Source organism: Astyanax mexicanus, chromosome 3 (genome assembly GCF_023375975.1).
Source record: "Astyanax mexicanus isolate ESR-SI-001 chromosome 3, AstMex3_surface, whole genome shotgun sequence".
Classification (NCBI taxonomy): Eukaryota; Metazoa; Chordata; class Actinopteri; order Characiformes; family Acestrorhamphidae; genus Astyanax; species Astyanax mexicanus.
In genome coordinates, this window is record NC_064410.1 from 8,742,277 (window position 1) to 8,769,143 (window position 26,867).

General features: G+C 40.2%; 1 protein-coding gene across 6 annotated transcripts in view; it reads right to left on the reverse strand.

Annotated features, from left to right (window-relative positions):
- Positions 1–707: 707 nt before the first annotated feature.
- LOC103039965 (uncharacterized) overlaps positions 708–26,867 on the reverse strand; it is a 43,219-nt gene continuing 17,059 nt past the window's right edge. For 5 of the 6 annotated variants that reach the window (XM_049475860.1, XM_049475859.1, XM_049475861.1 and 2 more), the window contains 10 exons: positions 25,143–25,319; positions 20,578–20,634; positions 15,042–15,076; positions 12,923–13,067; positions 12,695–12,823; positions 3,850–3,993; positions 3,715–3,739; positions 3,121–3,153; positions 1,066–1,162; positions 708–915 (listed from right to left, as the gene is read on the reverse strand). In XM_049475860.1, coding sequence (XP_049331817.1) covers positions 885–915; positions 1,066–1,162; positions 3,121–3,153; positions 3,715–3,739; positions 3,850–3,993; positions 12,695–12,823; positions 12,923–13,067; positions 15,042–15,076; positions 20,578–20,634; positions 25,143–25,304 — 858 coding nt within the window. In that variant the 5' untranslated portion in view covers positions 25,305–25,319 and the 3' untranslated portion in view covers positions 708–884. The remainder of the gene's footprint in view (positions 916–1,065; positions 1,163–3,120; positions 3,154–3,714; positions 3,740–3,849; positions 3,994–12,694; positions 12,824–12,922; positions 13,068–15,041; positions 15,077–20,577; positions 20,635–25,142; positions 25,320–26,867) is intronic. The other variant, XM_049475864.1, reaches the window with a different exon arrangement.

Below are 26,867 nucleotides of genomic sequence, written 5' to 3' on the forward strand. Positions count from 1 at the left end.
TGAATCCCATGAAGAATGTTGGCTCCTAAGAACAGAACAACTTGACACAAATAATACGTCTACAGCTCTCTATAGACAAGTTATATTAAATATATTAATAATAAAATAAGTGTGAACATAGACTGAGAGAACCTTTACTAACAGTGCTGTGATCAGTCAGTTAAGAGGAAAAGATTAACATGAAGAACAGAGCAATTAAGAATTAAAACAACAGCATTTATTTATTAAGTACAATCAGAAGTAAAATGAACACCTTTTTCAAAAAATAATATAATAAATAAATAAATTTCACATGTAATAAATAAAATTTCGAGTTTTTTTTTCCAGGGCAGCTCCCGACCCTGAAAGAGCTAACCCAAACATTCTTCAAACAGCACCCAAAAATGATTGAACACCTGTGGAGAGATCTTAAAATTGCTATTGTGAGAAGGCACCCTTCAAATATGAGAGACCTGGAGCAGTTAGAGTAAAAGAAGAGTGATATAAAAATCCAGTTGAGAGGTGTCAGTAGCTTGTTGATGGTTATAGGAAGCGGCTGATTTCAGTTCTTTTTTCCAAAGGTTTTTGGTTTTTCCAAACATTTTTTGGAGTTTTGCGTGAAATTCTACCAATTTTGTCTTTCTTCTTGTGTTTTTTTTTTTTTTTCAATACACAAAGTAAATAAACATGTGTATAAAAAAATATAATTGCAATACATTTTTTGGAGAAAGATTTAAGGGGTGCCAATATTTTTGGCCATAACTGTAATATTTAGAAGAAATCAGAGACAGTACATTTTTCTGCAGTGATCCTTTTGTACCCAGACAGACTTCAGGAATGTGCAGGAATGCTGTGAATCTTCAGTGCCTCATTGGGACAGTTGTACCCGACAGGTTTATTCAGGGTCAGTCAGATAGACAGTGCAAAGCCCTGATTCTGGAGGAGAGACAGGAGAAGAAAAGGTCACAAATAGACAATTGGGTGTGGTTTACCACAAGAATCTGCAAATACTGACTAAAATCCATGAGAAAAAATATGTTTATAAATTTAGAAACAGGCACTGTGATCAATTAGAGTGAAGCTTACCTGCTGCGTAAACAGTAGAGGGTTAGACCCAGAGAAAAAACCACAGCTCCCAGTGTAGGCAGCAGGATAGAGATTACAGTGGTGTCTCTGATATTATCTGAAAAACAAATCAGAGTGAAGCCTCATTCTCTCACTGTCTGCCCCAATCTCTCACTCTCCTCATTCTTCACTCTCACACTCCTCCAAACTCCTTCATTCTCTTCCACCTTTTCTCACTCTCCTCCTCACTTTCTCTCCCCTCATTCTATTCCCACTTTTCCCCCTGCTTCTCCCACCTCTCTCAAACTCCTCACTCTCATACTCTACACTTTCTCACTCTCCTCCTCACACTTTCATCCCCCCCTCCAATGCTACTCTCCACTCTTTTACCCTCCTCACTATCATATTCTACTCACCACTCTCCCACTATCCTTCCCCTTGTAAAAAAAATGTGTATTTAAATATAATAATAGTTTACTTGAACTATATGCACAATAATTCAAGTATATTTTTTCTAATTATACTTACATTTTTAACTACTTAATCTGTATTTCAGTATACTCTGAAAAAGTATATTTTATTTGGCTGTGCTGATATTATACTGGTGATGTACTTAGTAAAAATATATGCTTAGTATTATTTTATGAAACTGTGCTTTTTATGATAAAACTATACTTTTACTAAGTGAGTCTAAAGGAGTCAATATTTCTCCAATAAAACTCTACTTCTGTCAAATTTGCTACAAAACAACAATTTTGTGTTGACAAATTAAAACTGTGATAATGAACTTTTATGTGTTAAATTTATACCTAAAAAGTTTACTTTAGTTACTTTAGTGCCGGTAAAAAAAATTGTAGCAATGAGATATATTGCTTTTGTTTTCCACAGTTTTTATACACTCCTCAAAATGAATGTGATGTTCAATCTATATTTTAATCACAATTTTAATAGATTTTTAAAGTTCAGTCGGACAGCTCACACAAATATACTTAAATTATATTCAATAGTGGCGAAAATAACATACGACTAGTATACTCAATATGATTTTAGTGCAAATTTATTTCATTTTAATTACAAATAAGTAGTAATTAAGTACAAATTATTGGTTCCAAAATAACATAACTTAAGTACAGACCTATTTCAGCATAATTTAAGTATACTTCTTTTTTACAAGGGTCTCACTTCCCCCTTCACTCTTTTACTACCCCTCTCACTCTCATTTTCCCCTTCACTATCCTCTTCACTCTCTCTCCTAACCCTCTTACACGCATGCACTCTCCTCAAACTCTCAACATTCTTCTCACTCTCTTACTATCTTCCTCACTCTCCCACTCTCCTCAGTCTTCTCACTTTCTCACCCTCATCCTCACTTTCACACTTTCTGCCTCAAGTTCTCAATATCATTCCAGACATCCCAAGTTGCAAAAGTTGATATCATCAAAAACATTTCATATCATATTACAATAATTATTAATATTGCCTCCGCCATGATCTGCTTTCTCTCACTCACTGAACAAATCCCGTCCGGGAGGGGGTAAAAACACTGCCCGCCCACGCTAAAAACTGATTGGCTGTCTCACAGACTCTTTGCAGAGAACAGGCCAATCAGAATCCTCTCTGTTTTCTCTCTCTCCTTCCCACACGCGATTAGAGAAAAAAAGTCTGTCGCCTGTGTGCGCGTTTGGGGCACTCGTTCTGAATTCCGGGAGATTATATGTGACTCGCGGGCATCAGGGAGCCACTACCGAAATGCGGAAGACTCCCGCAGCTTCAGGGAGACTTGGTTTGTCTGTCATTCGCTCTCTCTCACTATTCTTCTCAATCTCCTCCTCTTACGCTCTTTTCCTTTGCCTTCTCTTTCCAAATTATTTTACTTTCCACTCTCCTTCTCACTCTGTCAATACTCTACCTCACTCTCACACTCTCCTCCTCAATCACCTCCTCACTTTCTCATTCTCCTCCTCACTTTACTTTGCAATCTCTCACTTTTTGCCTCACTCTCTTTATCACTATCTCACTCTCAGTCAACTGGTGGAAATATGGGAGCTTACATCTACAGTGGTTAGCGCTACTCACCAGAACTCCTGTATCCCCTGGAGTTGTTCACAGCTTTAAAAGAAAATAATGTTCAATTAGACTATTAGTCCAAATATATTTGGACACATGTGCACTAAAGTCTCCCTGCTTAAATTAAGTGCATTATGAACTACAGCATAGTTAAAAAAAATCCCCTAGCCATAGCAGGCTGGTTAATTGACCAGAATGTTTAGCTCTTAGCTCTTGATCAGTAAAGGGTATGATTTTTTTGTGTTTGATGGGTCAGCTGACCAAGGTAGCTAAACAGTACATTGGTTGACTAGAATGACCAGCAAGATGACCAAAATCAAATGAAACATTGAAATATTCTATGGTGGTCAAGTGCTGGTTTACCAGTATATAGTATTTTTTGGCTGGATGATCAGCTTTACAACCACCTTTGCCACTAAAGAACACCTTAACCCAGTTACCAAATTAAACAGCCTATTTTTCAACAGTATGGTTTTCTACAAGTTTCTGGATTAATGGGCAAAGCCTAACATCTGTTTATCATACACTCACTGACCTAAAGAATAAAACTACTGACATAGAAAATGTTGAACTGTGTGAAGGAAGATTAGAAGCAGTTCATACCTGAGTATTGGGTCTGTACCTCTATCTGGAACCGAAAACACACTGTATAAATGTGTGTATAGTGACTGTAGAACTTCAAAGTTTTTAGAGTAATCTGCTGCAGCAGAGGAGCTCTAATAGTGGATATGACTGTACCTTAGAGTCGTGGCAGTTCATCACATACTGATGCCCACTGATACAGTATCGGGTGGTCAGACTGGTGCGGGTTACATCGAGGACTAATGGGTGCAGGGTTCTGTTTGGTGAGGTAGAGCTTCCATCAGCCAGTAAATATCCATCCTGTACAGCAACCAAATATCAGAGGAAACAGTATGAAAGAGGCAGGTTTAAGGTTCAAGAAAGAGACAACGGCAGAACAGAGCAATGTTGAAGCTCCATACTATACTTTTGGGATGAGTTTGGGAGGTGATTATCCAATATCTAGCCTCACTGATGGTTTTGTTGCTGAATACAATCAAATCCTCACCGCAATCCAACATCCCCATGTAGTGTATATACAGTGCTGTAAACAAGCACTGATTTTCTTCTGATCCTCCTTGAGATGCTTCTACTCCTTTATTGGAGTCCAGCTGTGTTTAATTAAACTGATTGGACGTAATGTAGAAGGACACACACCTGTCTATATAAGACTTCACAGCTCACAGTGCATCTCAGAGCAAATGAGAATCATGTGGTGGAAGAAACTGTCCAAGCTGCTGAGAAACAGAATTGTGATGAGTCACAGATCTGGTCTTTGTGTGTGTTACCAAGGCTACTACCAAACCTTTATTTTTTGAGCCATTCAGAGGTGGACCTGTTGGTCTGCATTGTCTTGCCGCAGAACCCAAGTATGTCTGAGTTTGAGGTCATAAACTGATGGCCGGACATTCTCCTACAGGATTGTCTGATAAACAGCAGAATTTATGGTTCCATCTATTACACTATTGTCCCGGCACCGAAGCAGCAATGCAGCCCCAGACCATCACACTACCACCACCATGTTTCCACTTTTGTCTCATCAGTCCAAATCCTGGGAATCATCAAGATATTTGTTGGTAAATGTGAGATGGGCCTTTGTGTTCTTTTTGGTCGGCAGTGTTTTTTGCCTCGGAACTTTTCCATGAATATAATTTTTGCCCAGTCTCAATAACTGACCTTAACTGAGGCAAGTGAGACCTGCTGTTCTCTGGGGACCTCCTGAATGAGTTGTACATGCCCTTGTGGAGTAATTGTGGTAGGCACTCCTCGGAAGATTCACCAGTGTACCGTGGTCCAAAGCTTTAGAAATGACTTTATAACCTTTTTCCAGACTAAAAGATGATCAATGCCTTTGTTTTCTTGTTTTCTATCTGTTTTTGAATTCCTTTTAGATTGATGAAGTGTCGTCCTATTTAAATTAATAGGTTACTTGTTTACATAGGGCCAGGTTGGTTTGAATAGACTGTCTCTTTTAATAAATGCAAGTATCATTTAAAAACTGTTTACTCATGTTCCCTTTTTGTCTGATATTAAAATAGACTGTCAAAAAAAACAAAAACAAAAGAAAGGTAAGGGGCAAATACTTTTTTCACAGCACTCTATACAGTGGTATGAAAATGTTTGGTAAGTTTGATAATTTCTATGATTTTTATTTATAAATTATAGGTTGTTTGGATCAGCAATTTCAGTTAAATATATCCTATAGTAGACGAACACAGTGATATTTGAGATTTACAGAAAGTGTGCAAGAATTATTTTATCTAAATTAGGCAGGTGCATAAATTTGGGCACCTTTAATGTTTTATTGATTTTAATACCTTTAGCGTATTGGAACACAAAGGGAGTTTGATAAGCTCATTGACTCTTGACCTACATACACAGGTTAATCCAATTATGAGAAAGAGTTAAGGAGACAATTGCAAGTTTTTTTTCCCTCTTTGCATCTTCTCTGAAGAGTTGCAACATGGGAGCCTCAAAACAAAATTCTCAAATCAAATGACCTGAAAAAAAAAGACTGTTCAACAAAAAGCTATATCAGAAATTTCAGCTGTCAGTTTCCACTGTGAGGAACAGAGTGAGGAAATGGAAAAAAACACTGGCACAGTTCTTGTTAAAGCCTAAAGGGGCAGAACAAGAAAATTCTCAGATAAGCAGAGGAGAAGGATGGTGAGAACAGTCATAGTCAACCCACAGAGCAGCTCCAAAGATCTACAACATAATCTTGCTGCAGATGGAGTCACTGTGCATCGTTCAGCTATTCAGTGCACTTTGCACAAGGAGAGGCTGTATGGGAGAGTAATGCATAAGAAGCCTTTTCTGAGCACACGCTACAAACAGAGTCACTTGAGGTATGCTAAAGCACATTTGGGCAAGCCAGCTTAATTTTGGAATACAGTACTGTGGACTGATGAAACTAAAATTGAGTTATTTGGAGGGCGGTATGCATAGCGGAAAAAGAACACAGCATTCCAAGACAAACACGTTACTGCTCCCCACAGTAAAATTTGGTGGTGGTTCCATCATGCTGTGGGGCTGTTTGATCAGTGCAGGTACTTTGAATCTTGTTAAAGGTGAGGGGGGCATGGAATCCAGTCAATATCAGCAGATTCTTAAGAACAGTGTTCAAGAATCAGTGAGAAAGTTAAAGTTGCTCCGAAGCTGGATACTTCAACAAGACAACGACCCTAAACACTAAACACTGCTCAAAATCTACTAAAGCATTCACGCAGAGGAACAAGTACAACATTCTGGAATGATCATCTCAGTCCACAGACCTGAATATTATTGAAAATCTGTGGTGTGATTTAAAGCGAGATGTTCGTGCTCAGAAACCTTAAATCAAACCTGACTGAACTGGAGATGATTTGTAAAGAAGAATGATCTAAAATACCTTCAACCAGAAGCCAGACTTTCATTGGAAGCTATAGGAAGCGTTTAGAGGCTGTTATTTCTGCAAAAGGAGGATCTACCAAATATTGATGTCATTTTTTTCTGTTTGGGTGCTCAGATTCATGCACCTTCCTAATTTTGTTTAAATAGTTATTGTACACTTTCTGTAAATCCTATAAACTTAATTTCACTTCTCAAATATCACTGTGTTCATCTGATATATGATCTATTTAACTGAAATTGCTGATCCAAACAACCAATGATTTATAAAGGAAAATCATGAGCATTATCAGGGATGTCCACACATTTTTATACCACTGTTACAGATGAATTCTAGTATTAGTATTTTCTTATACAGCAGAATAAGGGTTTAAAATGATTTCTCGCTGAAATCACGTGGTAATATTAGCACAGCAAAACATTAATTTAGTTACATACTGTCATGTCTGGTGCTGAAAGCACGTCTGTGTCTCCCACATCCAGCTCTATCTGCGATTCTCACAGTAACAACTACAATACCCAGAACGCACCACTCCATGACACAACACACACTCCCGATCACATGTCACGTCACATGACGCCACCAGGAAGCCCCGAGTACTGATTACTCAGAGTATTTAAGGACCATGCTCACGCTCACACCTCGCCGAGTATCTGTTTGGTAAATCCTACAATACAAAGCGTTTCTCTTGCCCTTGCTATTTTCCGTGTATGATCTTGTTTTTGTTTTCTACCGACTTCGATTTTTGCCTGCTCCCTTGTGTTGGATTACCGTGTATGACCTGGACTGTTTATTGTACTTTGGATTTTTGCCTAACCTGTGATACTGCCTTTCCGTGTATGAACTCTGGACTGTCCTCCGTTTATGGTATGGTTTCTCTACACTGTGCATTTTTGGTATTGACCCTGTTTCTGTTGACTACCCCTGTTTACTCTATAACTTTAATAAAAGTTATTTTATTGTATCTGCACCAGTCTCCTTCCTGTCTGGCCCTGACAAGATACTCGGCCTTAATGACAGAGACTGCGGATACAGAGTCTATTAAGTCTGGTTTGGCTAACCAGGGTCGGCTTCTAGGTCAGCACCAGCAAACGCTCGCTGGTGTGACCCAAGCTGTTGATGAGCTAGCACGCCACCAGGTTAACCAACAGCAGCAGCTAGCCGATATTATGAGTCACCTCCGGGGTTTGTCCACCCAGAACCCTAGCCCAGTGGTTAGCCCTGTAGCCAGTCCTAACAAACCCACTACTCCCTTTTTCGCTGTGTGTAAACCAGAGGTCTATGACGGTAACACTGAGAAGTGTAATGGATTTCTGCTCCAGTGCTCCGTGTTTTTTAGCAACTCACCTCCTGCTTCTGATAAAGCTAAAATCGGGTTTATAATTTCTCGGTTGTCTGGCAAGGCTTTGGACTGGGCTACAGCTATTTGGGAAAGCATTTCTGAATCCAGCTACGACACTTTTTTGTCTATTTTTCGCAGTGTTTTTGATCATACACGCTATGGGCAATCTAGTGGAGAGCTTCTGATTTCCTTGAAGCAAGGTAAACTATCTGTGGCAGCCTTTGCTCTGGAGTTCCGTACGTTAGCTGCTAGCAGCGGTTGGAACGACCCTGCTCTCATCTCCATGTTTCGACACGGACTTAACCCCGAGATTCAAAGAGAACTAGCATGCAAAGACGACTCACTCACCCTGGATCAGCTGATCGCTCTGTCTATCCGTCTGGATCAGCTCCTTTCCCGTAAGCCCAAAGCTGTTAGCCACACTCCTGTGGTTCGCCCTGCACAACTCCAGTCCGGGAATCCAGTTCCAGAATCTGTGCCTGCACCCAGCCCTGAGCCCATGGACATCACACGATCCAGACTATCCGTCGCTGAGAGGCAGCGTCGCATACGCCTTCACCTGTGCCTCTATTGTGGTGGTCCAGATCATCTAAGGGCTAACTGTGAACTCCGGCCCAATTCTGCTCAAGCGTCTGCTCTGGGACAGCGCGTGGAGAGTACTCCACGCGCTAACGTGGTATGTACCCCTGTTTCTAAACTTAAAGAAAAATGTTTCGTGTTGCCTGTTATTATTACCACTCCAACGGATGTTTTTTGTGTCTCAGCGCTTGTAGATTCTGGGTCGGAGGGGAACTTTATCAGCCTGGATTTGGTGGAGGAGCACGCCATACCCACGAAAGTTCTCTCCAAGTCGATCTCCATCCATGCCATCGATGGAGAGACTGTACGCTCCAAACCTGTGACCCTGCAGACTCTTCCTCTCACCCTTCAAGCCAGCGCTCTACATGTGGAACAGCTCTCTCTCTATGTGCTCCCACGCACAGAACATCCACTGGTTTTGGGAGCGCCATGGCTAAAGACACACGACCCCGTCATTTCATGGAGCCTGGGAGACATCACTGCCTGGTCTCCTTTCTGTCGTGAGAACTGTTTATCTTTAATTTCACTCTCTTTGCAATCTACCTCTGTCGAAAGCCCTAATTCTGTAGATACCCCTGATATTCCCTCCGAGTACTATGATTTTTCTGATGTGTTTAGTAAAGCTAAAGCTACTGAGTTACCTCCGCATCGCCCCTATGATTGCTCTATTGATTTAATAGAGGGTTCTGTACTGCCCAAAGCTCGTGTGTACCCATTGTCTCGTGATGAGGAGAAGGCTATGGAAGAGTATGTTAGTGAAGCTCTTGCGCAGGGTTTCATTCGCCCATCCAAATCCCCAGTTGGTTCAGGTTTCTTCTTCGTGAAGAAGAAGGATGGGGGTTTGAGACCCTGCATAGATTACAGAGGCTTAAACGACATTACTAAAAAATTCGCTTACCCGCTCCCGTTAATCCCAGCAGCTCTCGAACAGTTACGTAATGCCGTGTACTTCACCAAACTCGATCTCCGTAGCGCTTATAATCTCATTCGCATCAGGGAAGGTGACGAATGGAAAACGGCGTTTTCCACCACCAACGGCCACTATGAATACCTGGTCATGAGCTACGGTCTCGCTAACGCCCCAGCTATATTCCAGTCGTTTATGAATGACATATTTCGCGATCTCATTAATCACTCTGTTGTCCTTTTTATAGACGATATCCTTATCTATTCACCAGATCTCCCCACACACATTCAGCATGTCCGCCAAGTTCTCCAACGCCTGAGAGAACATAGTCTGTTTGCCAAAGCCGAGAAATGTGAGTTCCACACTCAAAGGGTCACATTTCTCGGCTACGTTATCAGTTCCTCCGGTGTCCTTATGGACGATGAGAAAGTAACTGCCGTTACTAATTGGCCAGTGCCCCAGACCATTAAAGAACTCCAGCGATTCCTTGGCTTCGCTAATTTTTATAGGCGGTTCATCCGTAACTTTAGCTCCATTGCTGCGCCCCTGACTGCTCTCACTAAGGGGGCTGCTAAAATCCTGAAGTGGTCAACCGAAGCAGATCGCGCTTTCAGTGAGCTGAAAGCTGCGTTCACTTCAGCCCCTGTACTTAGGCACCCTAATCCCGAGTTTCCCTTCGTAGTGGAAGTGGACGCTTCCGAATCGGGTGTTGGCGCGGTTCTCTCTCAGCGTAGTGGGTCGCCACCCAAATTGTTTCCTGTAGCCTTCTTCTCACGCAAGCTTTCCCCTGCGGAGCGTAACTATGGGATAGGGGATAGGGAACTTCTTGCTGTGAAATTAGCTCTAGAAGAATGGCGTCACTGGCTGGAGGGGTCCGTTCATCCGTTTACTGTGTATACTGATCACAAGAATTTGGAATACCTCCGCACGGCTAAACGACTTAATCCGAGACAAGCACGTTGGTCTCTTTTTTTCTCTAGATTTAACTTCTCGATCTCGTTCCGTCCGGGAAACCGTAATACTAAAGCTGATGCGCTGTCCAGGGTTTACAGCACTGTGGACAGCGCATCCCAGCCCCAGGAGGCTGAACGCATTCTTCCTCCCTCTGTTCAGATCGCAACCATTCAATGGGAGTTAGACGATCAGATTCGCCAAAGTAACGCTAATCAGCCCAATTCTGAGGACTGTCCTCAGGGTAAAACGTTCGTACCCGTTCAGTTTCGAGACAGGCTCATCACCTGGGCTCATTCCGCTTTAACCTCTGGTCATCCTGGTGTCACACGCACGTTACAATTACTCTCTGCCCGTTACTGGTGGGATTCTATGCGTGCTGATGTTCACTCTTTCGTTACCTCCTGCTCTGTCTGTGCGCAATGTAAAACGCCTAAAACCCTTCCAGCCGGTAAGCTACTACCTCTCCCTGTACCTGAGAGACCTTGGTCGCATATAGCGGTTGATTTTGTTACTGATCTGCCTGTATCTGAGGGTTATACTACAGTTCTCACTATTGTTGATCGTTTCTCTAGAGGGGTTAAATTTATTCCATTCCCAGCTCTGCCTACTGCCTTCCAAACTGCTCAAGCTATTTATATGCATGTATTTAGACACTTTGGTATCCCCGAAGATATTTTGTCTGACCGTGGTCCTCAATTTACTTCTCGTGTGTGGAAGGCATTTTTTGAACATCTCGGTGTACATGTCAGTCTCACTTCTGGGTTCCACCCTACATGTAATGGTCAATGTGAGAGGGTTAATCAGGAACTCGGGAAATTCCTCCGCACATACTGCTTCAAACATCCCACTGATTGGTCACAATACCTCGTCTGGGCTGAAATAGCACAAAACTCCCTAGTTAACACTACCTCTGGCCTCACCCCCTTTCAGTGTGTTCTGGGTTTTCAGCCTCCTCTAGCTCCTTGGACAGCGGTGTCCACTGATGTGCCGGCTGTGGATGAATGGATGAAGCGCAGTGAGCAGGTGTGGGAAGACACGCATCGTAAAGTCTCTGAGGTACTGCGCGTGTACAAGGAGCGTGCTGACAAGCACCGTGGTGACAACCCAGACTACCAACCAGGAGATCGGGTGTGGCTCTCTACCCGGGACTTTAGGTTTGAGGGTAGTTGTAGAAAGCTCCTGCCTAAGTTTATTGGTCCTCTTAAGATTTTGTCACGTATTAATGAAGTTACTTACAAGGTGGAGTTACCCCCTCAGTATCGTGTTAATAATTCTTTCCATGTATCTCTCCTCAAGCCTATGGTCCCGGGTCCGCTCGCTGACGCTGCACCGGCTGATGTTCCACCCGCGGCTGTGGAGGGGGAGGGGTCGTCCACGTATTCTGTCCGGGAGGTGCTGGATTCACGCAGACGTGGGGGTGTACTCCAATACCTTATCGATTGGGAGGGGTATGGTCCGGAGGAGCGTTGTTGGGTGGCTGCCAAAGACGTGCTGGACCCTGCCTTGCTCGTGGAGTTTCATGCTCGTTTTCCTGGTAAGCCTGCTCCTAGGCCCCGTGGACGTCCCAAGCGTCCTCCGACCTCCTCTGCTCCAACTCGTCGGGTTTCTCGCTCTGGTGAGCCCCGTCTGTCTGGCACCTCCGCTCCGACACCTGCACCTCCCGCCGGTACTCCCTGTCCGCCGGGTGGTCGTCGCCGGGGTCGGCCCCGTTCTGCCTCCGCTCCGGGCCCTCAGGGGGAGGGTACTGTCATGTCTGGTGCTGAAAGCACGTCTGTGTCTCCCACATCCAGCTCTATCTGCGATTCTCACAGTAACAACTACAATACCCAGAACGCACCACTCCATGACACAACACACACTCCCGATCACATGTCACGTCACATGACGCCACCAGGAAGCCCCGAGTACTGATTACTCAGAGTATTTAAGGACCATGCTCACGCTCACACCTCGCCGAGTATCTGTTTGGTAAATCCTACAATACAAAGCGTTTCTCTTGCCCTTGCTATTTTCCGTGTATGATCTTGTTTTTGTTTTCTACCGACTTCGATTTTTGCCTGCTCCCTTGTGTTGGATTACCGTGTATGACCTGGACTGTTTATTGTACTTTGGATTTTTGCCTAACCTGTGATACTGCCTTTCCGTGTATGAACTCTGGACTGTCCTCCGTTTATGGTATGGTTTCTCTACACTGTGCATTTTTGGTATTGACCCTGTTTCTGTTGACTACCCCTGTTTACTCTATAACTTTAATAAAAGTTATTTTATTGTATCTGCACCAGTCTCCTTCCTGTCTGGCCCTGACACATACTGATACATTCACTGTGTGTGGGTCAGAACCTGCTCTAACCTGGGTGAACCATTCCTGTTCACATTGTTTGTTCTGCAGGTGCGGGAGAGCTTTATCTGGTACTGGGAATGTGCACTGGCCAGAGGAGCAGATGTCCTTGCACTGCAGTGTAATGTTGAACTGGCGGTTCTGAAAATAAAAGTACAATTAGTTCAGCTGTGGACACCATCCCTATGGGATTTAGATAATAAATCTGTGTAGTCCAACAGTTTATGATACCGTACTGACCTGTGTGGATGGTGCTGGAGAGTGTGGGCCACTGGTGTACAGAGGAGCTGGGAGTGACCGTCTAATACACAGTGTTATAATAAAAACAGGCACAGTTTTTATCAGAATTCTCATCAACATCATGCTGATCCTCCAGAACATGAACCTTGAAGAACAGGACAGATGCTGGATTAATTCAAGGCTGAACTATATAATGTGCATCAGTTTCCAGCTTCACCCAATAAAATGCCATGGTAAAAATGTAAATATATTATTTTTTAGAAAAGGCTAAAATACTATAGCTGTCATACAGAGGAGACCACTAAAGCAAAATATATTTATTGAGGTTACACCAAAACCTAATTTCTCCAAAAAAAAAAAGCAGTGTTAACAAGATATGGAAAAAAAAGTAATTATAAAAATATTTTATTCCATATAATTTTAAAGCATTATTATTTGACCATTCATCCTGAAACTCTGACACAATATAAAGAACCAGAATTTACATGAATAAGTAAAGTGAAAAACAACAAACCTGCAGTTTCCTTTTTCTTAATTAAAGAACTCTAAATATCTGATGAGTTTATGATATGAATGATAAAGCTTACGTGATATGAATAATTCTAAAAAGTAGAATAATTTGTTAAAGTACTGCAACATCTGTCTCAATAGTGGACACTTTGGCCAGGTACATCCAACATCCAACATCTCAATGCCGGCATCCAGCCTGGCTAACCAGTACGCATATTCCATATACAGTAGGCATATATATATATATATATATATATATATATATATATATATATATATATATATATATATATATATATATATATATATATATTCACAGGGGTTGGACAATGAAACTGAAATACCTGGTTTTAGACCACAATAATTTTTTGTGGTGACGGACAGTTCTGGTTGAAACAGGAGAGTTGAGGTAACATTGAATTCTGCCGTGGTTTTATGTTTTTTGGATACAATCCGGGTTAGCACCCAAACATCCCTTTCAGACAGCTTCCTCTTACAGCGTCCACAGTTAATCCTGTTGGATGTGGTTCCTCCTTCTTGGTGGTATGCTGACATTACCCTGGATACCGTGGCTCTTGATACATCACAAAGACTTGCTGTCTTGGTCACAGATGCTCCAGCAAGACGTGCACCAACAATTTGTCCTCTTTTGAACTCTGGTATGTCACCCATAATGTTGTGTGCATTGCAATATTTTGAGCAGAACTGTGCTCTTACCCTGCTAATTGAACCTTCACACTCTGCTCTTACTGGTGCAATAATGTGCAATTAATGAAGATTGGCCACCAGGCTGCTCCAAATTAGCCGTTACACCTCCCACACTAAAATCACAGGTGTTTCAGTTTTATTGTCCAACCCCTGCATATACTATATAAACTGATTGTGAAGCCGACACTTTAGGTCCTGATTGACACCAATCAATAACAGAGCTGTTTACACTGGAAACTGAACAGCAGACATATTACAAAGCAGGAAGGAAAAGTAAGACACGTGCACTCACTCTCTCTCTTCCTTCCTCTTTCTCACGCACTCTTTCGTTCTCTCTCTCTCTCTCTCTCTCTCTCTCTCTCTCTCTCTCTCTCTCGCACACACTATCTCTATTACCCAATCCCTCTCTCACACACTGTGCTAAATATCTAAATGTAACAGATCATTGCTATACTACCTATTAGTACTAGGCTAAGGAAAGGGAATGTAGAGCAACTGCCAATATTTTGCACTTAATAAGCATGCTTACATGGTTGAGGGAAGCCTTTCCTCCTTTAGTTTCCTCTTGGTCTCTTTTCAGTAAAGCAACATTGTTTCAGTTAAAATGCCGAGCCCTCTTTCATTTCTCGGCACACAACACTATCTCTCTCTCTCTCTCTCTCTCTCTCTCTCTCTCTCACACACACACATACAGATTTACTGAATTACTGATAAACTGTACACACACACACACACACACACACACACACACCGTGGCAGGCATGTCTGGACATGCCCTTACAGACAGACAAACAGGAGAAAGTTAATAGAATGAATAGAATGAACAGTGTTCTGATAGTGATGGGACAGAATGTAATTCAGCACTGGAAGTTTGGAGGAGATAAAGAGCAGTCAGTCTTACCTCTCATCCACAGTCCTCTGAGATTCTGAATAATTCTGACGGTAAAATAAAAGACAGTGTGAGCTGGTCCTCCCGTGCCCAACCTCACACCAAGTCGGTCTAACCTTTCTTCCTTCAGTTCCTGTGAATTATGATAATGAATGGGAACTTCCAAATCCTTGGACTGAGCTGTCTAATGTGCTGAGTCATCCCTGATCCCTGACATGAACAACGTTGTGCAGTGTGGAAATATAAAATCATTAGGTTTTAAACATCAAACCATATGTTAACCTTTAGAGTATTACAGTTTTTCCCAAATGTTTACACAAAAAATGTGGAACTATGCACACAAATCCAAAAACATGAAGCTCATGTGTCGACATTGTGACTCCAAACTGCTACACTCTAAACACAATTTTATATGTTCTCACTCAAATATCATTCTAAATCACAGCTTTGCAAATCACTTAACACAAATTTCATCATTTAGTACACCTTGGTCACCTGAGAATCACTGACCTCCAAATACAAAACCCAAATTACCAAATAGTCTCACACAAGCTGCAGCTATATAAACTTAATTAGAAGAACGTTTCAATCATTTGTCAGAGTATAAAAGAGGCCTCACATGACTGATACAGCCATACTATGTTGTCATCTGGGATAATGTAAGTTTCCACCGGGCAGCTCTGGTCAATGATTGGTTCTCTAAATCCACTGTTTGTTGTGCTGCACCTTCCACCATATTTCCTATTCCTCAATCCAATAAAGGAATTCTTTTCTGCATGGAGGTGGAAAGTGTACAAACGCAGACCCCACGAGCGTGTGGCTCTACTTCATGTAATGGGGGAGGCATGTGATGACATCCACGCAGATGATTGCCAAAGATGGATTTGCCATGCAAGTCGTTTTCCCCCCGCTGTTTGGAGAGGGAGAATATTGCAGCAGATTTAGATGAGGTCTTCTTGCCTGATCAAGATCAGGGGTCTGAAGAACAGTGATCTGTTTCTTTGCATTTTGCAATGAATAAATGTTTGTGTCCTCTTTGTATGTGAATTTTCCTTATCATGTTTCTCAGTGTGAAAATAGGTAAAAAATTACAGTTTTGCAACATTTTACATACAGTACATATAGCTTATATTTGTGTAGTACTGTAAATGGGGGGGTCCTACACCACACCAAATAAATAAAAACAACAAAAAGCCAACATATTTCCATGGACTTGTATGCATTTGAATTTGTACAGCGGCCTCATGAAGTCAAAAACACAACCAAATACTTCTGATAAAAGTGCTCTGAATTGATCTTGTCAGTGTTTATTTGCTGCTCTGTGAGAGATGAGCATAAAATAGCTGTGTGTGTTGTTTTGGTGGAAGGAATCAGTTTCGCTGGAGATTTGTAGAGTTTTAACAAAGCAGTTAATAATTTGCTTAGAGTTTTGAGAAACTGAGCCAAGTTTTTAGAAATGCGTTTAAACATTTGGGAAAAACTGTAAGTCTGAACAGGTGCAACTTGTATGAGAATTCTTGGTAATTAGTGTTTTGTATTAGAAGGTCAGTGATTCTTAGGTGAGCAAGGTGTACTAAATGATGAAATTTGTGTTTAGGGATTTGCAAAGCTGTGATTTAGAATGATATTTGAGTGAGAACATAAAAAATTGTGTTTAGAGTTTAGCAGTTTGCAGTCACAATGTTGACACATGAGCTTAATGTTTTTGGATTTGTGTGCATAGCTCCACATTTTGTGTGTAAACAATGTGGAAAAACTGTAACATCATGGAAATTTACAGCAGAAGTTGTTTGGTCGCAGTGGGGTGGGGGTGTATAAATAATCATGTATGCCTGTAAAGGATCAGATTGCTTCGTGATTACGGAGATGCTTGTTCATCCTTGCGTGGTCAGGTGGCAATCTCCAAAGATCTTTGTTCAATAAACTGACTGAAAAGAATTCCAGGTGTCCGACTGAGTTCCTCTGCAGATTCAAATAACCATGCGAGATTTGGTAGGTAGACCAATCTCAACAGCAGGACATAAGCCTCACAGGACAAATTATTAAATTGATTTGATCCCTTGCTGATTTTGTAAGTTTGCCCACTGACAAAGACTGTATAACCCCACCCACCCCCATAGGTTTCAATGGCAAAACAGACAACTTTCAATCACGTTTTTTTCTAATATGCTGTAATTCTTCCTCCTTTATTTAAATGCAACAGCTGGTGTAACCTCTGCTTATATTGTCAATTTTTTTATATTCCCACAGAATTCGTTTTTTAAAGCGTTATTCAGCTCTATTTAAAAAGGTGTGGTTATTGTAAAAAGGGCTGGGTTACACCTAGCCGGGGTGGGACCAATGACTGTATGGGCGGGACCAATAACAGACCGAACCTGCATCATGTTCTTTTTTCCCCTTACGTCAAGCAGTAGACTAGTACTAGTAGTTAGTCAAACGTTTAGCTAGCTAACAGTACTACCATTATTATTTTTTATTAGCTAAACTGAATTTAGATAGCTGTATTATTAATGTCGTGTTCTGCTGTTAATTGCTCTAACAGACATTCTGGACAAAGTTCTTTGCAGTTTTTTCGGTAAGTTTGCTGGCTGTTTTTCCCTCCACTCCTTTGTCTGTGTGCATTTTATTTTATTAGTTATCATCTTAGACGAACCATTTAATCTCGGTTGGATTTTATAGCTAGCTTAATTTGTTAGCTAACATTAGTGTAGTTATCTAACTAACTATATTCGCTAGACTCTGTAGAATTAATATTTTTGCTTGGTCAGTGGCTTCGCCCGTCACCGGTGCGTGCGGCAAGCTGACCCAGATAGAATGAAGGCTCTGCCCGAGATCCGCTGATGTACGGCAGCACTGGTTTAGACTCTGCATAATCCGTGCAGAATTTAGCCCAATGTGCTCAGTTTGTCTCAGCAGCAAAATTAACTGAGCTTCAGTACCGGATTCGTCTCGTTTAAAGCAATAACTAGTCCTGGCATTCACTGCCGTTTGGTGATGTTTTTTTTTTCGCTGTATTTTATTCACTTCCACTTGCTACATACAGAACTATCATGAGGTTATCATGTGGTTAATATCCATAACGTGCACGAACTGCACTGTTACTATGAAAATATTAACCTTATCGTGCTGCAGATAAGTTCTCCGCTCGGCTCGGTTTGTCAGACTGTGTGAGCTCTGTGGAGGCAGCCCTCAGGGGCGGGTTTATTTAAATGAGTAGGCTGTCTCTCCACAGTCTTTCTCCCTCCTCTGGTCTCTACTGCACAGACTCTGGTCTCTGAATCGCCAAAATGGCAGAAGATTTTGGCTTCATTTTCATTGAATGAATGGGAACGGCGACACGGCGTCCATCTTTATATACAGTCTATGTATTGAACAATGTAGACATTGTATGAATGATATTTCTTTCAGCAAAATGCAAATAAATGTATAAGTAATTAATCCTTCTGGCAAACAGGACTTAAAAGGGGAAAGTGGGGTGATTTGTGCCAGTGGGGAAGTTGTGCCACTCCCCGTTTCTAGGGAACCCCAGAATATTTTTTTGAAAAGTCAGTCGTTTTACTCATCCTACAAAGAATAGAGCCTCATTGCACGAGAGGTAAGCACATTTAAGTTCAAAAAACTGTTTTTTGCCGTTCAAAGTAAAATTTCTATGATGAAAGATTTTTTGATTGTTGTGTCTGAACAGTTATAGAAAAGTTAAAAACATTTCACACATGTTGTATTGCTTTGGTAAGCTACACTATGAGTCTATACAGCTAGCATGATGTTAGCCCAAAACTACTGGATGATGCATTTTTTTCAAAATGGTAGAGTTGGGGTGATTTGTGCCAAAGGGCCTGGGGTAAGTTGTGCCAACATCTCACCCCCACTTATGAATATTTTAAACATATTTTTTTTGTAATTGTACATTGTATTCTTACATTTTATCACTAAAGCTATGTGACATTCTTAATTTTAGACCAAAAATAGAAATAGACCATCATGCCATGGAGTTATAAGAGGAAGACATGCAGGGCTTCCTCTCAGAGCAGTGAAAGAGGTAGAGAAGGGGAAGTCCATTCACCAGGAAGGAATTAGGGGTGCTTTCCCACCTGAAAGTCCGGACCGTTGTCCGAACCAAGGTTCATGTATTATACTACATTGTATACATTTGGTCCGCTTATTTTTGTTTTCACACTGCAGTTTAGGGAGCGTACCAAAGACCTTAATGTGATACTCCTACGTCCTTTCATCATCACTTACGTATCGATGCATTTTCCTTAACTTGACGCTGATTGGTTTTAGAAGAACATGCGTCTGACATTGGCGTGTTGACAATTCAGCGGGTGGTTCATTCGGTGGAAAGCCTTTCCAGGATAAGGATAAAATGAATGAACAGATTAATTTCTTCTCCATAGTAGTAGTGCTGCAGCAGCAACTTCAGGTACAGTACTCTAGGTTAGTTCAACTTCACTAAATGAACGTGCTCGTCCTGAAGCAGGACAAAGGTGTCAGAAACTGTCGAAAGAGTCGGAGAGAGTGTGCATTTCTAGCGCCGAAAAACGGACCAAAGAGTCTAAAAGCGGAGAGGGTGTGCATTTCTAGCGCAGAAAAACGGACCAAAGAGTCTAAAAGCGGAGAGGGTGCGCATTTCTAGCTCAGAAAAACGGACCAAAGAGTCTAAAAGCGGAGAGGGTGCGCATTTCTAGCTCAGAAAAACGGACCAAAGAGTCTAAAAGCGGAGAGGGTGCGCATTTCTAGCTCAGAAAAACGGACCAAAGAGTCTAAAAGCGGAGAGGGTGTGCATTTCTAATGCAGAAAAAAGGGGCAAAAGAGTCTAAAAGCGGAGAGGGTGTGCATTTATAACGCAGAAAAACGGACCAAAGAGTCTAAAAGCGGAGAGGGTGCGCATTTCTAGCTCAGAAAAACGGACCAAAGAGTCTAAAAGCGGAGAGGGTGCGCATTTCTAGCTCAGAAAAACGGACCAAAGAGTCTAAAAGCGGAGAGGGTGCGCATTTCTAACGCAGAAAAACGGGGCAAAAGATAGTAAGTCAAGTAAAATGGTGTGTAAATGAAATAATCAGGAAAAATGTATTATTTAAAGTGGTATATTTCATTATTTGTTTTATTACAGAGACTGTGGCCCGTGACTTCAAATATATTTCTCCTTCTGGCCCCCAACAAAAAAGTTTGGACACCCCTGCTTTACCCAGTAATTCAGAGATAAGGAACAAATGATCAGAATTTGTCTCTAAAACACCACCAGTGAAGTACAATTGAGATAAGTAGGTGTATAAGTTTAAGACAGTTCTGTTTACACTAGTTAAAAGTAAAAAAAAAAAAATCCACCAACTGCCAATTTCCAACCAGTTGGATTTTTACTTTCTGGACCTGGACTACCCCCCTCTGCATGTAAGTAACTATGTTTATATAGGATCTCCGGTGGATTTCGCTTTTCACAGAGAATATGTTTGGATGTATGAATATTCATGAGCAAGAGCCAAAATCCTTAACTACACATTTTAAAATGAATATAAAACATGATGGAAGGAGACTTTTAAGCACTTACCTTGGACATGTTCGTCTCGCTTGATAACAAGGTCTGCCTTTCAGTCCCATCCACACACTGTAAAAAATGTGTTGTAAAATGTACAGTAAGTAACTGGCAGTGATTGACAAGTAATTTACTGTGAACAAAAAAAATCACAGTAACTAACTGGCAGTAGTTAAGCTGTAATTTACTGTAAAATAAAAGCAAATCACAGTAACTAACTGGCAGAAACTTAACAGTAAAAACTAAAATCACTATTAAAAAAATAACTGACAGCAGCTAAATAGTAAATTACTCCGTAGAAATATTTAATGCGTACTGTAATTTTGTGTATAGTTGTATTGACTAGACTTCACAAAAACAATTATGTTTTGTGTGTTTTTAATTACATTAGTGTTTTCACAGCAGAATGATCCCTCACTGCTTTATTTTGCAGTCAGTATTAAATCACTGTTAAACATAAGCATCCTTTTTTGCCATCTACTGCATGACATTATTTATTATTCAACAAAATCTGCAGAGACAGATACAGCAAACAATACTCATTAACTATTTTTTTCTTCAGTAATTGAAGAACAACAGTTTGCCAGTCAAACACTGCAGTACTTATGAAAGAAATGGCGCATGGATTCATATCTGATGTTTTCCACTTTACAGTTCGTCCAGTTTTTGGCTTTTCTTGAACTTGCTGGAGTCAGAAATAATTCTGACAAGAAACCAAACAGAAATGAAAATGAGGGTTAATATACACAATCACCAAACTGGTTTGTTAAGCACGTCATGTTAATAAGAGGCTCTCAGGGCAAGTCAAAGTTTTTATAAAGTTAGTGAAGAGACAGCATTGTGCTATGTGATACTTACATGGAATGGTGGATTCAGTGCTGCACCACTTTTCGAACTTCCTCTTCTTCTTCATCTTCTTCTTCCTCTTCTTTTCTTTAGGTTGTTGGTGGGTTGAATGCAAAATAATTCCAAATGACTACTGCCCCCTTTTGATTGTCTATTAGTGGATTATTACAGTGTATTACTGTAATTTTCTACAGTAGTGGGATTATTACTGTAATTTTCTACAGTAGTAGGATTATTACTGTGATTTTGACATTTTTTGACAATTACTGTGGTTTTGGCTGCATTCAGAGCATAATACTGTAAAAGTATTGACAGTAGTTAATTGTGCAGGAACACAGTATACTACTATGGATTTCACAGCATTTTTTACAGTGCACATAAACCCAGCAGAGGTAACATTTACCCTTCACACAGAGTTTGTGTAAACAAAGTTTCTGGTTTGTTATCTTTGGTTTATTAGTTTCTTTGTGTATTAGAGTTTGTGTTAGTTAGTCCTTTTTTGTAAGTAGTGGAGATAGAGAGAGCAGAAAAATAAGTACAGTAATACACATATATTTATAACTTCTAATCTCAGTGTTTAGCTGATGCTTAAGTCACTCAGTGTAAACTGGCAGAGAAAGGACATTTTACAGGATCTTATACTTTTAATTACACATGCAATAATGTCACATTACTGTTATAATGCTGTTATAACACTGTAGTACAATTTTACAAGTTGTCCAATGGGGACTTTAACTGTCACACATGCAAGACATTGTATAGGAGTACACTATTACAATAAAACAGCATCACAGGCAACCATACAGCATACACAATTTTAAGCAATAAGTACTTGGACATTATTTGTTTACAGCACAATTTCAGTTAAATACCTAAGAATTAATGATAGATTAAGGTGAATGACGGCCCCTAGGCAACACTTTGCATGCCCCCCCGCATCCCAAACACTTCTTAACTACTAAATACTTCTAAACTACACTTCACAAATCCATTACATCAGATCAGTCATAAATAATATACATTACACAGCAAAATCCATAGTTAATCCTGCAAAAACACACACACTGCTATTGGCTGCTTTCATCAGCTTTCTCACCATTAAATTTTAATTCATATTCTATAGGATCTCTACCACAGGAACCATTTGATATTTAATTCTAAATAAATAGAAAATCCCACCTTTGTCTCACCTCATCCACATATTTTAGATTCCCATTTGAATGTTTTGTTCCACCTTAAAAGCGCCAAAAATAGTAGCTACAGCCTGTAGCTTGTGTGCCACGACAGCAGCATTTAAGGCGGAATGGTAAATTAGCAGCATTTAAGGCAGATTGGTAAATTAGCAGCATTTAAGGTGGGATAGCAAACTCGTGAGTTTTTTTATGTAAGGAAAAGTTTGTTTAAAGTGCATATTAAATAAAGCTAAGTAGATAACAGCTACTTACACGTAATGCTGTAGCTTAGTGTTGCCAACTCGTCAGAACCCAAACGTTTTCCAGTGCGGACCCAAACTGATAAACTACTAAGAAGGATTTAATTGTATACGTGCTTTGCAGTGCAGTAAACTCACTGACCAATCAAGTGTACTGTAAAATCACAACATACTCTCCTTTGCCAATCAGATCTGTGCAGACGAGGTAAGGAAAAAAATAAATAAATAAAAACACAGCTCCTCACGCGGGATCGAACCCATGTTGTCAGGGTCGCGGTCCCGCTGCTCCGTCTGTTGAATTGGGATGCGGCCGTGAAAAACTGCCTTTATAAGGAGATAGTGAGCACAAGAACTGGAGGAAACTAAAGTCACGCCGAGTGCGAGAGAGAGACAGGTGAGGGATGTAAACAAAATCTGGCCAGAGAGGCATTTTTATTATTATTATATATATTGTTTTCATCATAGTTCAAACAACCCTACAGAATAAAGCACTGAATCATTACACAATTAAAAATCGGTCCGGACCTTGGCCTGACGAAATGTTCTCTAACTGGAGCATACTGAATTCTAGTTAAATACCCCTGCTGTAAAAAAAACACCCTAAATATCTTAGAAATGTTACAAATTACCTACATTTTTTTTACATAAATTACATGAATCAGTTTTATGTTGTGTTGTTAAATGTTATTATAAGAGCAGCCGTTAGCCAGAACTGTTATTCTACATTCTACTTTTTTTTTAAACATATTATGGACAAATTGTTCAATGATGAGCTAGCTAACTAGATGTTTAACTTTTTATAAAGAGGCAGGCACTGTGAAGTAGGTGAGTGACAGGCTACATGGTGAATGAGGTGACTGACTGCGACTAATGAATTAAATTCAGTGATATATTTTCGTGTGACACTGAGGACACAGTTATATTTATATTCCTGCTCTGTAAATACGGTGCGGGTCAGTCAGTGGCGGCTCTGGGCATGCACAGTTCATTTACAGTGTGTTCGTGGAGCGGTGTGGGTGTGCACTGCACTGTGAGTGTTGAGGGGCGGGGCTCATGCTGAGGTCAGTAACTGAAGAGTATGTGTTCATCTCAGAGACGCCAAAAGTCTCCAATAACACCGCAAAAACTCGCTAGATTTGTCGCTAGTTGCTTTTTTACAGCGTCTAAAAAGTCGTTAAATATAGCTAAGTTGGCAACACTGCTGTAGCTTGAGCAGCTTGTGCACCTTAACTTTGATGAATCTGACCAAAAATGATCCAGGCAGGTAAACGGGAGGAGTGCTTATTAACATAGAATGGTATGATCCATTTTAGGTGGGGTATCCTGTGTGTTAATTTACCCCTGCTTATAATAATGACATATCTTAGTGGGACTGTAGGCATGATAAAAGATAAACAACAGAGTGCTCAAATACAACATTTCCTTATATAATATATATAATAAATAGTGATAATAATATATATTATTTAATAATAATATAATATAATAACATCAGTCAGAGCAGCTTAGCTTAAGATCATCCAGAGTTCTAATAACCATGAAAGTCTAAGCCAGGGATGGGCAACTTCCATGATGGAGAGGGCCACATTTTTTTCAGCATGACCATTGGAGGGCCACATGACCTCGCACTTCAAATAATTGAATATGAAAAATGCTACAAATGATTTTCAATAAGAACAAATTTTATATGAATTTATATCTGTATGTTTACAGCACCAAAATTTATCAACAACTATTTTCTGCATATTAATGCATTTTAATACGGCAAAAGACAAACCGTTTGCTTAAAAAAAGTGCAAAAAGGAAGTCCTTCATATCAAAGAACAAAAAGTTTGCTTAAAAAACTGATTGCAAATACAGTAGTTCCTCTGTGTAAAATAAGTTCATTATAACAAGTCCTTCATAAGCAACAAGGACAAAACATTTGCTTATAAAAGTGCAAAAGGCATTTGAACTCATTTATAAGAAAGAACAAAAAAGATTTAAAAACTGATTGCAAATAGCTCATTCAGTAATAGCAGAAAACTAGACCACAGAGGCCCAACATTTATTGAAGCTAATGAGAGAGCTGTGGTTTGGCCTGCTGGCTCACAATGGACTGGATGTCAATGTCAATTTTCGTGGTTGTTTGGCAGCGGGCCGCACTGAGTGATGACGAGGGCCGTGTGCGGCCCCCGGGCCGCCAGTTGCCCATCCCTGGTCTAAGCCCTAAATGTAATAACCACCTACCAGATAAAGCTGAAAGATGTGGTTCCCAACAGTTTAGTAGTTTGGCCTCCAACACCAATCTGATTCTGCTCACCTGTAATGACAGGTTCAGTAGGTGTTCCAGTTCACTGAACTCAGATGGACTCCGTTCTCCAGTTTCTTTTGGTGATGGTTTGTTGTTGGTGGTTGTATTAACTTCACAGCAGATCCTGCTGTGGTAATTTCTTTTTATATTCTTTTTCTTCAATCTTTTCATTCTTGCAGTTATTTTCTAAAAGATCATAAAGAAACACCATGAGAACAAATGAGATATATGACGTCAAAAGATTAAAATTCAATCAATAACATTTGCGACTCTGTGACTCTTATTTTCAGTGTAGTCGGCAGGATTTGAAAAAGCAAAGGATAGTATAAAAGATATTTGGTCAAATGAATCAATTAATTTGTTAGTTTTTATTAATTTGTTACAATTTATTAGTATGAAAGGAAAATTTAAAATAAATAAAAAAAAAAAGAAGCTAAAATGATCACAAAATAATTAGAAGTTAAAAATAGAAAATAGAAAAGGCAAAGATATGTTCATAACTTGGGTAAAGAATCAGAAATTAAGGTTAAAAATAAAATAGGTTAAAGTAATGTATTAAAACTGTCATTACTTGTCATCCGCACATGTCTCATTAACGAGGCTTTATTAAACAGGGTCACTCCCAAGAGGAGGTCAAAAACAGAACAAAAATCCAATATCATTGAAGTGTCAGAGATTATCATTATTAAATTTATTAAATGCATTTATTTAAAAACGGCTGTTAACTTTACATCGTTAAGCATGTGATTCATTTGGAATCAATTATTTATTTAATGCAAATTAATTATGCCTCCACTAATTATGCTCTGCCCCGCCCAATGCAGGATTCTTTTCTGGAGCAGTTTGCTCGTGGTGAGAACGTCATCTGGTCTTAAATTTCAGTTTTATCTGATATATTCGCCAGATAATATACTGCAATGAATAAACACTGTCTCTGCTGCTCCATGCTGTTTACACCCCTGAGTGCAGTATGTGCAGCGTGTGCAGCCTTTGAAATAATTATCTGTGTAATGATACTTACTTGTGTGGTATAATACAAAGAAAATGTACAGTTAATGTCAAAATTATTAGCCCCCTTTATGAAATCAATTAAAAAACTTGTCCTTCCAATGAAATGGGCAATAACCTTAATACTATAATCTTTATAGTTTGTGTGTGTCTACAAGAACAAAGACAACATCTGCATGAAGTCAAATAAACTTTTTTATTGGTTTGCTTCACAGAAACAAGAAAAAAGCTAAAAATCCAATGGTCAAAATTATTAGCCCACTGACAACTATTAGTCAGTAGTATAGCCTTTCTGCTTAAAAACAGACAATAATCTATTCTGGTAGTTTCTAACCAACTTGGCACATGTCTCCTGAGGGATTTTAGCCTACTCTTCCTTGGCAAGTTGTTCAAGATCATGCAAATTGTTTGGTCTCCGAGCATGGACCCAAACCTTGAGCTTCATTCACATATTCTCGATAAGATTGAGATCAGGGTCTGAGAGGGCCACTCCAGAATGTTGATTTTGGTGTCTTTCCAAAATGTTTTGACCAACTTTGATGTACACTTCAGGTCCTTGTCTTGTTGGAAGACCCAGCAACGACCTAACCTTAGACTGTCAGCAGATGTCCTGATGTTGTTTTTTTTAAATATCCACATAATCCTCTTTTTCATTGTCCCATGCAACCGAACAAGGTTTCCTGTCCCTGAAGCAGCAAAACAGCCCCACAGCATTATGTTTACACC